General features: G+C 43.6%; 2 protein-coding genes and 1 non-coding gene across 4 annotated transcripts; 1 reads left to right on the top strand and 2 right to left on the bottom strand.

Moving 5' to 3' along the window:
* Positions 1–187: 187 nt before the first annotated feature.
* LOC104581525 lies at positions 188–3,731 on the top strand. 2 transcript variants are annotated; one of them, XM_010229251.3, is made up of 5 exons: positions 255–395; positions 561–2,571; positions 2,814–3,018; positions 3,139–3,338; positions 3,409–3,731. In XM_010229251.3, exons 2-5 carry the CDS (start codon positions 582–584, stop codon positions 3,474–3,476), a joined length of 2,463 nt encoding a protein of 820 aa, XP_010227553.1. In that variant the 5' UTR covers positions 255–395; positions 561–581; the 3' UTR covers positions 3,477–3,731. The 2 variants fall into 2 exon arrangements, 1 of the variants encoding a protein (XP_010227553.1); XR_002961687.1 differs by lacking the exons at positions 3,139–3,338; positions 3,409–3,731 and having other exon boundaries at positions 188–395; positions 561–2,648; positions 2,814–2,946.
* A 123-nt stretch (positions 3,732–3,854) lies between these two features.
* LOC104581522 (protein KTI12 homolog) lies at positions 3,855–9,300 on the bottom strand. The gene is made up of 9 exons (XM_010229247.3): positions 8,709–9,300; positions 8,499–8,602; positions 7,957–8,013; positions 7,196–7,281; positions 6,180–6,265; positions 5,548–5,663; positions 5,034–5,084; positions 4,844–4,930; positions 3,855–4,324 (listed from the first exon to the last, which is right to left on the bottom strand). The coding sequence occupies exons 1-9, from the start codon at positions 8,860–8,862 to the stop codon at positions 4,160–4,162; spliced, it is 906 nt and encodes a 301-aa protein (XP_010227549.1). The 5' UTR covers positions 8,863–9,300; the 3' UTR covers positions 3,855–4,159.
* MIR7769 (microRNA MIR7769) lies at positions 6,479–6,846 on the bottom strand. The gene has a single exon (NR_127060.2). It is a non-coding gene; the product is annotated as a microRNA MIR7769 (primary transcript).
* Positions 9,301–12,216: the final 2,916 nt, after the last annotated feature.

Below are 12,216 nucleotides of genomic sequence, written 5' to 3'. Positions count from 1 at the left end.
TTGGCAAGTAATAAGATCACAAAAATATACTGTTGGCTTTTACTTGTTCCAGTTAGCTACCAAGGCGAAAAGGATCCAAAATACTGGAAGGTAATTAAACCTGTACAGTCTAAAATAGATTTTTTTAGATTGATAGAGACGCAACAAAACCGGGAGGTTCTGTTCACGAACCGGCCCAACATTCAGCCCACCTAGCCAGGTGCATCCCCGCCAGCCGTAGAGCCCAACCGACCCGGACCAAACCAGCGCGAGAACCGGCCCGCCCCATTAGACCGAGCCGTTTCATCTCTCTCTCTGCCCCCTCCCCTGGTTTTTCCTCTCTCCCTCGGCATCTCCACCGGGTCGCGCCGGCTAGGTTTCCGCCGATTCCGTGCCCCCGATTCGCCGAAAAACCGGTGAGTTTTTTTCTCTCCTCTTCTTCTTCTCCGCTCCTGGTTTAATCCGCCCGCTTAGGTTTATTCCCCACGGCTAAATTGGTGGGATTAATTCGTTCGGGAGCAAATAATCCGGGATCTAAGCTGTCAGTGACAGCAGCTAACTGGCGATGATGGCTGACGCAGTGCGGGAGGAGGACTCGGAGGATGGAGACCCCGGAGGCGGCGGCGGGGGCGGCGGAGGTGATAGTGCCGGTGGGCGCGCAGAAGCACGACCCGGCGTGGCAGCACTGCGTGATGGTGCGGTCGGCGGGGCGGGTGCGGCTCAAGTGCGCCTACTGCGGCAAGCACTTCCTCGGCGGCGGCATCCACCGCTTCAAGGAGCACCTCGCGCGCCGCCCCGGCAACGCCTGCCTCTGCCCCAAGGTCCCCGCCGAGGTCGAGGACGTCATGGTCCGCAGCCTCGAGGAGGTCGCCGCCAAGAAGCAGCGCAAGAAGTTCCTCGCCGACGGCAGGCGGCAGCAGCAGATCGCTGGCGTGCTAGATTCTTCGCCCTCCAACGGCAGCGGCGCCGAGATGGGGGTCAGCAGCCCCGTCAACATGTTCACGCTCAACCAGGTGCCCGTCGAGGACACGCCGCCGTTGGAGACGAGGGAGAGTAATGCTAATGCTGCTGCTACTGCTACTGCTAGTAAGAAGAGGAAGAAGACGGTGGCGGTGAGGCACGCCTTGAGCGCTCCTCCTCTTGCCCAGCAGCCTCTCCAGCCTGCTACAACCCCTCCTGCTGCACAGACGCATCAGTTTGCCCAGCAGCCTCTCCAGCCTGCTACAACTCCTTCTGCTGCTCAGACGCATCAGCCTCATCATCAGACTGTCATGGCGCTTGACGCAGCCGCACTATCGTCGTCGACGCATTTCAATCCAACCGGCTCAGAGAAGGAGCAGGTTTGCATGGCAGTCGGGAGGTTCTTGTACGATGCCGGTGTGCCATTGGAGGCAGTGAATTCCGTTCATTTCCAGCCGATGGTCGACGCTATCGCGGCTGTGCGAGGGAGGCCTGAGGTGCTCTCTTACCATGACTTCCGAGGCTGCATTCTGAAGAAGTCGCTGGACGAAGTGATGGCCCAGGTTGAGTTCTACAAGCGGTCATGGGCCCGGACGGGGTGCTCGCTGTTGGCTGATGAGTGGATGACTGATAAAGGCAGGACCTTGATGAACTTGTCAGTGTATTGCCCAGAAGGCACTATGTTTCTGAAATCGGTCGATGCAACAGACATTGTTGCATCGCCAGATATGCTGTGTGAGCTACTGAAGAGCGTTGTTGAGGAGCTTGGGGAGAAAAATGTTGTCCAAGTAATCACAAAGAACTCTGAGGTTCATGCAGCGGCAGGAGAAAGGCTAGGCGAAATGTTTCCTACATTGTTCTGGTCTCCATGCACTTACCTGTGCATTGATGGTATGCTTGAAGATTTTAGCAAGGTGCCGGCAATTAGTGAGATGATAAGCAATGCGAAAGCCATCACTGGATTTATTTACAACAGTGCACTTGCATTGAGTTTGATGAATAAGCATCTGCATGGGAAGGATCTGCTAGTTCCTGCAGAGACTCGTGCTGCTATGAACTTCGTCACGCTCAAGAACATGTACAGTCTGAAGGACGCTTTGCAAGCCATGGTCAGTTCAGATGAATGGATACACTGCCTGCTGCCAAAGAAACCTGAAGGGGTCGAAGTGAGCAATATCGTTAGTAATTTGCAATTTTGGTCTTCTTGTGCTGCGGTTGTTCGCATCACCGAACCACTTATACATCTTCTTAAGCTAGTTGGCAGCAACAAGAGACCTGCAATGGGGTATGTTTATGCTGGATTATACCAAGCAAAAGTAACAATCAAGAAAGAGCTGGTGATGAAAAGCGACTACATGGCTTACTGGAATATTATTGACTGGAGATGGGACAATCACGTGCAGCGGCCACTTCATTCAGCTGGATTCTTCCTGAATCCACTATTTTTTGATGGAATTCGAGCTAATGTATCGAATGAGATTTTCTCAGGAATGCTAGATTGCATAGAAAGACTGGTGTCTGATGTCAAAATCCAAGATAAAATTCAGAAGGAGCTCAATATGTACCGGAGCGAGGCAGCAGGGGATTTTCGTAGGCAAATGGCCATCCGAGCCAGACGAACTTTACCACCTGGTTAGTACTACACAGATTGTTTTGTACTCGCTCACTCGATACCGAGTTGCTCACTATAGCATCCTTTTAAGCATGAGGTACATTTGTCGGGTTTCTGGATCAACCTTCCATGATATTATAGGTGCATTATTCTTCAATACTGATTGACATTGTTAGCATTATGCATTCTTTGACCCTAGGACGTGAAAACATTAACTTATAAGTTATGGTTTGTCTCAACATATTATTGTGTTGACTTGCAGCTGAATGGTGGTATATGTACGGAGGATCTTGCCCAAATTTAACACGTTTAGCAGTACGTATCCTCAGCCAAACCTGCAGTGCTAAAGGATGTGATCAGACACACATTCCCTTTGAACAAATCCATGACCCAAGAATGAGTATTTTTGAACGCCAACGCATGCATTACCTCACCTTTGTTCAATACAACCTACGGCTACAACACAGGTAATCAAACTTGTTGCGTAGAACCTTTCCATTGATTGTTATCGACATGTTATTCTGAAGGAAAAAAAAACCCAGCAAAGTATGGATGTAACAAGTGACTTGATTTACAACTGTTCATAGGCAACAAAGCAAGGTTAAGGCATTTGATCCTGTCTCAGTAGACAATATAGACATAGTTGATGATTGGGTTGTGGATAGACCTTCACTGTTTTCGGGACCGGAGGAGCAGCCAAACTGGATGGAGATTAGTCAACCAGTCAACGGGGTGGCACCAACAGCAACAGGACCTGGAGATGATGAATTTGAGTCCTTCATCGAAGGTACATCCTCCTTCGTTCTAGTTTATCCGTGGTGATGTTAAATCTTAAACATTAAAAAAATCTTTTGTAGGAGTTGATGATGAAATGATCCAAGGTGCTTCCCGGGGAAACCAGGGTGATGATGATGGCGATGACTGATTCCAAGGATGAAGAGAACCGCGTGTGCCGGTTAATGAGATGGTTCTACTAGGATAACATGTAAGCTAGGGTTGTATGAACAAAAGGCTAGCATTGATCACAGTTTTCTAAGTGGAAGTGATCCGTTAAGAGAAGTTCTCCAAATAGAAATGTTCTGAAAATTCCCAGTAGCAAAATGAATGTGTTTTTTGTTAGACATCTGTTTGGATATATTTCATACCAAGTATTCGAAATCTATGACTGTTGCATGAAAAACTATGGCACGCCTAAATTTAGGCATGGTAAACTTACGCTGGAGGCCAAGGAACCTTCCATGGGACTCTAAATTGATTGTTATACAATCTTGCGGTTTCTGCAACGATCAAAGAACAGATGAAATGCAACACAAAACAAGCCGATCAAATTCTGAGCAAATCCCAAATTTGTTGTCACATAAACAATTCAGTAATACTTCCAAATTATGTAGTTTACATGTTGCAATATGGAAGTTATAGTGTGCTAACATTTCTGAATAGTTGTGTAGAAGTTCGGGTGAAGCAAACTATCTATTTAGCCACCACAAAAGCCTGATGAGGAGCATGGCAGGAGAAAACACTGCAGGGCTCCTAGTGCTTTTGCTCAGAGTATGTTGTCCCTTGGGAAGCACATCATCAGCAGGATTAACTCATGAGATGAAGAAACCATCAAGCACCGATTTCTCGGTTTAAATAGTCTACAAACATCCTCTTCGCACTATCAGCATCTGTTGGTGGGGGTGGTCCACTTAAGCTGTACTGCCCTGCCAGCTTGATGAAAGTGCGCCGGAGGCTTCGTAGCTCAGGTAGGCCAACTGATCTTTGAAGATTAATGTAACAGACAGTTAAGGATCCCACAACTCAACAATAACATCCAAGGGTGGCAGCAATTGTGTGTCTTGATTACATATTATACGTATTAAAGGCAAAATGCACACCCTTAAGCTTTGATATTCACCTTATGTCCAAAAATTGTGAATCAAATCTGAAATCGAGACCATGTCGACAGAAAATTAGCACCCACGGAGTTTAGGCCTGATTGATGCTTGGAGCCATTTGCAGGTTCGAAAAGAAGAAGTGGTATGCACATACAAACCTCTATATGTGACATCTGTGTACAGAGCACAAGGTGTGTATGATATCAGAAGGTTATTTTGAATCAGGAAGTTGCTATGATTCCTAGATCGCCATAGTAAATGTAATATATTGTCATGTGCAAGTTTGGGAAAAGAATCAGTATGCATACGCACATTTTCAACATAACTACGGATGCCCAATAGGAGTTTTTTATTTATAACTCTAGCAGTGATATAATTACTAAAATATTGTCTTGTCTCAAACAGTCGAGGATATAGTTGGCAAGTTAGGCCCAAGAGAAAGCTTATTCACCGCAAGGCCAAGACCACAAGATTGCGCCTCAACGATTGCACTGACCACCTCCTGCAAAGTACAGCTCGTATCAGTCTTGCAGGTTTTCTAGAAGTAGACACATTTCAGAAGACAATATGAAGTATGAATCAAGTCAACTGCCATTTGTCATTACCTGAGTTGCTTTGTCCATCTCATAGAGTGAATTAGCCTCAGTTGTCCGTACCTGAAATAGCAAGTCAGATCTACAAGAAGTACTATGGATGGAAGAGTTGCACTGACGACACTATCCAGGTTGGAAGTAAACAGTATTTGCGTATTACTAGAAGAATGTTAACTATTTTTGCATTCACACCATCAGTTTTTACATAATTTGTTTGACACAGTGTAACATCAAAACAAGCATATGAACCAAACACAATTAATTGATATTTTCTTTTACATAATTTGTTTGACACAGTGTAACATCAAAACAAGCATATGAACCAAACACAATTAATTGATATGTTCTTTTTATCAGTCTGCAATATATTTTAGTAACAGACTAAATTTACACAGGCATTAAGAGAGCACCAAATAACCCTGGAACATATTGTGCATGGGGATTAGAAAATCATGCAGTTGCAGACTTGCAGTCAATCAATGATGTACTAAGAACTCCTTTGTTAGAAAAAGTATATTTTACTTACAGACTGAGTGGCTATTGTTGGTTGGAGAACTTTTACATCTCTTGTTTTTGAATCCAATTTCTTAGTCAAATATGATACAGCCTCAGCAATAACAGGAGACAATTCCACTACTCCATCTATTGAAAACAGTAAACAAAACAGATTGTGAGATTGAATGATTGATCAAGTGGCATGATGAGTCACGGAAGTAAAGGAAGAAGAGGATGAGCATTTATGAAAGTAGACATTAGGTAAATATAAGTTCCCTTTTCTTGGTGGTACTGAACTACCAAGTCCTAATAGGTTACCCCATGCAAGTGCAACCAATCCGGAACTGGAGAAGAAGGATTGTGCCTAGAAACCAGCAAGTTTCCATGTTTTAAATAACACATTTAAAACTAACCCATCCAACTAAAGTGACTAACCACCTGCACAGCTGTTCTACGAGGGCTAGACAATAACGAGCAATAATTTCGAGGTTCAGCCAGTAGAGTTTGGAATAAGTGCAAAGAAGATACGAGCAGAACATTTACTATGCTGGGAGTGCATAAGGGACTGGATATATATGATAGAACATGAACAATTATGTACTGGTTCAAGAACGCATACCGTGAAAATGAAACTAATTAGACAAACATCAACAATTTGATTACCTCTAAATGGAACTAACTCATAAAGGGGGGAGTCCCAGCGGCTGCGCCTATCTGGCCTCTCGAATCTCCTTACCAGATCTTCAAATCTGACGCAATAGAAGAGGTCACAAATGGAGAATAAGTGATCAACTATTTCCCCATAACCCAATACAAGAGGAAATTGCACAAACCACCCATCATTGGGAGGGTTGTTGCAAAACACCTACTATTCGTATTTTTTGCGAAAAACACCTACTATTCGTCTAATCCGTTGCACATAAGTCCTAACCCCAATTTCAGCACGCTAATGACGTTTCTGACCGGTGCGGCCCACCCATCAGTGCCAACATGACAGTCTGTGCTTGCCAGCGTAGATCGGGGTGATGCCAATGGCCTTGCCCAGCTTCGGTATGCCGATGGCTTGCCCAGCCCGCCCGCGTGCCCACCGTGCTTTGAAGCCTTCGTCGCCATGGCCCTCGGGACCAGCCGCCGTTCCCGCCCTCGCACAGGCGCTGTCGTCGCCTTGGCACGTGCACGCCGCTGACGCTCTCACCCGCGTGGCCAGCCGCCACGCGCTCTGCCCCGCGTGAGCCGCCGCCGAAGCTCTAGGCAAGGCGATCGGCATCGACTCGCTACATGCAGGCAAGCCCAGGCTGGCATGTTGGCACTGACGGGTGGGTCCCACAGTCAGAAACGTCGTTAACATGCTGAAACTTGGGTTAGGACTTATGTGCAACGGATTAGATGAATAGTAAGTGTTTTGCGCAAAAAAGACGAATAGTAGGTGTTTTGCGCAACAACCCTCCCAATGATGGGTGGTTTGTGCAATTCCCTCCCCAATACAATAACAAAGGCTTCCATAGGCTATCAAATATTTTCAGTGATTTGAAACAAGAATGGCAACTATATGTAACATATCTGTAATTTGAAATCAAATAAAAAGTAACGTGCAGCCCCTACCTCATACATTAATTCATCAGAGGTAGTATTATATTGTGCAAACAACATGTCAACAAGAGCCACAGCATCTTACTTACATATTACTATCATATGAGGGTTCTCCTTTCTCCTGACGCTTGCCGTTCCATTCCCTACAATGGTCCACTTCTGTATCACAAAAGAACTGAAACATAAAAGATGAAATATGAAGGAAATTACTTTCTATTAATATCATTTACAATATGAAATGGTGCAAAAGCTTGTTTCTGCAAGTGCCCTTCTGCAAGACGATCCTTCATGTAGGATGTAATCATGGTTTGCAAATCATGATTTTTATGTAATAAAGAAAACTCTAGTAACATCACTTTGCTAATGCTATCTTATTTTTTAAGGCCAGTTCGAAAAGGAGTTTCGCTTGCCTGTAGAATATCTGCCTACATGTGGTAACCAGATCTGTGGACAAAACTGAACAGCTACCCTGCTCTTCTACTCAAGTCTGTGCCAAAAGTCAAATCAGGTAAACTCAGATGTCTATTCCCTTCCCTCCAATTTCTCATATAAAATTATCTATTGTACTATACTTCATTTCTCAAATTGACATTCTAATGTCTGTGGGTCTTCACAGTTCAAGAATCACATCCAGTTACTCATCTTAGCTCTCATCTTATGCTGCATTGATATTCATCTGATTGTCTCCACTCGCCAGATTGTTTTTATACCTGACTTCAGTACTAACAAAAGGTAGTACTTTCAGAACACATGCATCATGTTTATTTTAATTATGCTATGCTAATACAAGTGTACAAATATTTTGATGAAATGGAATTAACTTTAAATAAAAAAGACATCAAGTGAATACCACACAATATCTTATTCCCGAAGCACGTGCAAGACACCACAGCTCATACCGGTACCCCTGCATATTATAGATGAAATCGTCACACATGTAAAGGAACACATCACAAATAGCAGAATCCACTTCATGGTTCGTATTACACTTGACATTAGAGTCGATGTGGCCTATAAGCTCAGAGGACCATTTATGTGGAGCCTCAGACTGTTTCGCAGATACCAGACAGTAACCACGGTAACCGCTCAAACAACACCAGAAAAACCAAACTTAAAATTTTCATTTGGAACACGGTGAATTTTTATTGTAAATTGTTGAATTTGAGCAGCTTGGGAAATTGTTGCACAGGGAGGAGGCCAACACGATTTCACAAAACTGGTAGTTAGTGGTTAGCAGCCAGTCTTTCCCTGATCACACTGTACCAAGTACAACAATAGAATAGATAAAGATTATGACCATACAGCACTAGTTTTATCTTCTGTCAGTAATTGAGAATGGACTAGTCATTGCAAGTTGCAACAACAGAACGAAGGAATAAGCACTGCCCTCACCTTAATATTGTTCAGAGAATCCACTATGATTATGCTGTCCCGTGACACGGACCTATCAACTTCTGATCTAAGAACTCCTCTTAAGTTTTTCTCCACAACCATATCTAAGCAATGAAAAGAAAATTGGTAAAAAGAAATTAGTACATGGTAAAATAAAATTAAAACGAATAGCAGCATAGACAAAACATGCAGAATAGAAACCGACGATACCTTTGTAGCTATCATTGCGTCCAAGATGGAGCGATGATTCGTCAATGACACGGACAGTGACATCAGCGGCGGAAGAGCGGAGAGATGCAGCGAGACAAGCCGCAGCCTCTGACTTGCCGCTGCATGGCTGCCCACACATCACCACGAGTGCCATGGTAAATGCCCGGCGGCCGGCGAAGCTCGTCGGCGGCGAGTTGCTTCGCTCGCGCAGATGAGGACAAGGGCGGAGGACCCGGTAGGGCAAGGTAGATTTTTGCCTCAGTTACGAATTGGGGAAGATTAAGGAGATGCAACGGGAAGCTAAAGGGCGGGATCTGTTCGTGGGGTGATGGGAGGAGAAACGGTCGGGGACGAGAGAATTGCAGGGGAGATAGATATCTGCGGTGGAGGCGCTCGCACGAGGAGGAAGACGAGCGACGGAGCAAGGGGACTCGGGCGCTCGGCAGGCGGTGGCGGCGCTCGCTCGAGTAGGAAGGCAAGGAGCTACGTGGTTGGGCCGTCGGGGCGCTCGGCGGCGAGATGGGCCAGGGCAGGGAAGGTTGCCAAGCAAAGCAAAGAAAAGGAAAAAATACAGTGTCCTCTTTTCCTCAGCGTGAAACCCTAGCCGTCCGAGAAAAAAATATCTCGTTTGCGACCAAAAAATATCTCGTTTGCGACCAGGAGCTGAGAGGAACTACGGATCAAACATCTGGTATCATTTTAGTACCTTCTTTGTAAGGTTTTGTGTGTTTTTGATGGCAGCACCTAACGGTGGATGCAACGACGCTTGGATTAATGGTCTTTCGGCTTCATCCCCGTTCCGGCATGGCTATCATGATCTACTCCATAGAGTTTGTGGATCCCATGGCTCGTAATTTCATGATTTTGATCATCTTTCTTATCGGTTCGGCTATGATTCAATGGTTCGACAACCTGTCTTGCGAGGGGTGTGCCCAGGCCAACCGCGCGTTCAACGATCTTAAGTTCTCATCCGCTGGGTTGGGCGGCTCAGTAAAACATACAAGGTTAGTACAACTTATGCAGGTTTGGTCTTCTACTGTTTTGTCACCAGAGATTTGGAGAAATATCAAAATGCGATCGGCGCGGCTAGAAAACTTGGCTTTAAAGATTTTTGTTATAATTTTCGGTTTATCCAAAATCTTTGTTGTTGTCTTAATTTTTCGATCAGTTTTATTTTGTTCCTTGAATAAACAAAGTCAGATCGTTGTTCTAAAAAACAAAAACAAAAAAAAACGTGAGAGATAAATGAGCCGAGAGCTCCCACCTAGGCCTGACTGAGAAAAGGTAGTTTAATAATTCATGTGATGTAAAAAGTTTGTGGCCAGTTGATACGGGCCCCCAAAACCGTGGTTTCTTGAAATTTACCCTGTTTATTTTGCCAAATATCTATGGGTGTGTCCATATCTCAGGTGCCTGATTTTTTAAGTAAAAGATTTAATTCTTGGTCGATAGTATCAAAGTCACTCATTTGCCTTTCGCTGCGAATTTTAAAACACAATCTAGATCCAACGGCTGAACAATCAACTTATCTCTAACTAAAAATCATGCAACTTGGGTATAACAAACCCGAATATCTATTTTGTTAAGTATATAAGTATGTAGATGTTTCTGGAGAAAAATATAACTATATATTTACTCTTGTAAAGACCTAACTTCATAATTCATCTCCATGTATTTATGCTTACTTGAAACATTGGATTATTAGAAAAAAATACGCATTAAGATTATTACACACTTGATAGTTTATACCTGTATACGATGCGACATTTTTTTTGCATGAAATCTATTGAAATATTGAATATTAAAAACAAAATGTTATAAGAATTAATAAAAATACAAACAACGAACATTAAAATACAATTTGCAATTATAAAATATAAATATTAAATGTTATATGTATGTTCTACGAATCGCCCTACCTAAACAATTTTTTGTCCTTCGCCCATGGATGAGGAGGAGGCTTGAGTTGGTCGCTGGCGGGCCTCTGCTTCGCTGGTCGCTGAGGGCGGGCCCTGCGACACCGGGTTTTAGGGCCGGGGCGGTGCTGGAGAGGTTGCGGAGACCGGTGGCACCGGCGTTCTGGACGGGAGGCGGCGGCTCGAACCCTAATCGGGTCGGGGACATGGAGCGGCGAGAAAGAACGAGCGCGGGGGATCTCAGGTCGGGGCTGCTGAATTGTGCAGAAGAGTTTGTTTGATTGCATCGTTGCAAAAATTCCAAAATTCATAAAGTTACTTGAAGGATCAGGTAAGCCCTATTTGTCACCGAAACAAAACAAAACAAATCCCATTAGGTTGGACCTTTATGAAATGAACTCTTTTCGAATTGTATACAATACAAAATAGTCTGTAGAAAGACAAACTTATGGTTTCAAATCTCGTAAATTAAACAAGCTATATAGGAAATTTTCCTTAAGATTAGGATTGTCCCATATTCGTATGGATCAAAGAGGCTATGAAATTGGCTGAGCCATAAAAAAATGTTTTAAAAATAAGCTTTTACTCCCTTCGTTGGAACGGAAGGAATATTTGTTAAGTATCTTTTTTGCTAGTGGTTTTCCGGAACCTAGAAACTAATTCAGAAACTAGAAAAACAAGAAGGGCGAGGCGGTTAATTCATCGTAGACATTTAGTTGTAGAATCAGCCTCTTACTCTTAATTTGAAAAATTGTTCAACTCCTAGCAATATGTTCCTCCCAACAGTTTTGCCCAATGTGCCGTCCACATGTATGCCGCATCACCACTGTATGTATGGTCATCAACTTTGTCTCCTTAGAACATGTCACAGGTTTCCTTTACAATATTTAACAAAATCTATTTTAAAAAGCGTATAAGTTGAAATGACTGAAGGAAAAATCCCAAGAAATGGGAAAATAAACAAGTTATTTTAAAAATAACTTTGGTGCCTTTTGATTTATTTATTTTAATTCTTGGATGCTTAGTTTTTGCATTCTAGAATTCCCTTCCATTGTTTAGTCGCACTTAGAGTTAGAGAGGACTGCACACTCGAGCATTAGTTTACCACTAGTACAGGACAAAAGAAAAACATTTCACCTTACCGACTTATAAGCAATTTTTTCCGAACAATTTAAACAAGTTATACTACTCCGATAAATAATCTACCCGGACACTATATACTCGCCTTGTGCAGGATTACGCGGCTGCGTTTTCTTTGACAAGGACTGATTTTTCTCGGGGAAATTGGTTACAAGGCACCGTTATTCTGCGGCCTTTGCCGAAACACACTGTCGGATTCCGTCTTTGCCAAGTACCATTACAATTCCGTGGTCATTTGCCACAACACACTGCTTGCTTCGAAACAAATTTTTTGACTTTCTCTATACTCCATCTGAGTTAAAGAAATTCAAAAGAAGTATGTAGCCAGTATATACTACGTGCTATATACTACTTTTCAGGCTTGCAACTTCTTGACATATTATATTGGGACCCCTATATCTTTTAACGGGCAACAAATGCTTCTATTAGAAGCAGTATATACTACTTTGGTT

The sequence above is a fragment of the Brachypodium distachyon genome, chromosome 1 (assembly GCF_000005505.3).
Source record: "Brachypodium distachyon strain Bd21 chromosome 1, Brachypodium_distachyon_v3.0, whole genome shotgun sequence".
NCBI classification, from domain to species: domain Eukaryota; kingdom Viridiplantae; phylum Streptophyta; class Magnoliopsida; order Poales; family Poaceae; genus Brachypodium; species Brachypodium distachyon.
This window is presented reverse-complemented; position numbering and strand designations above follow the sequence as displayed.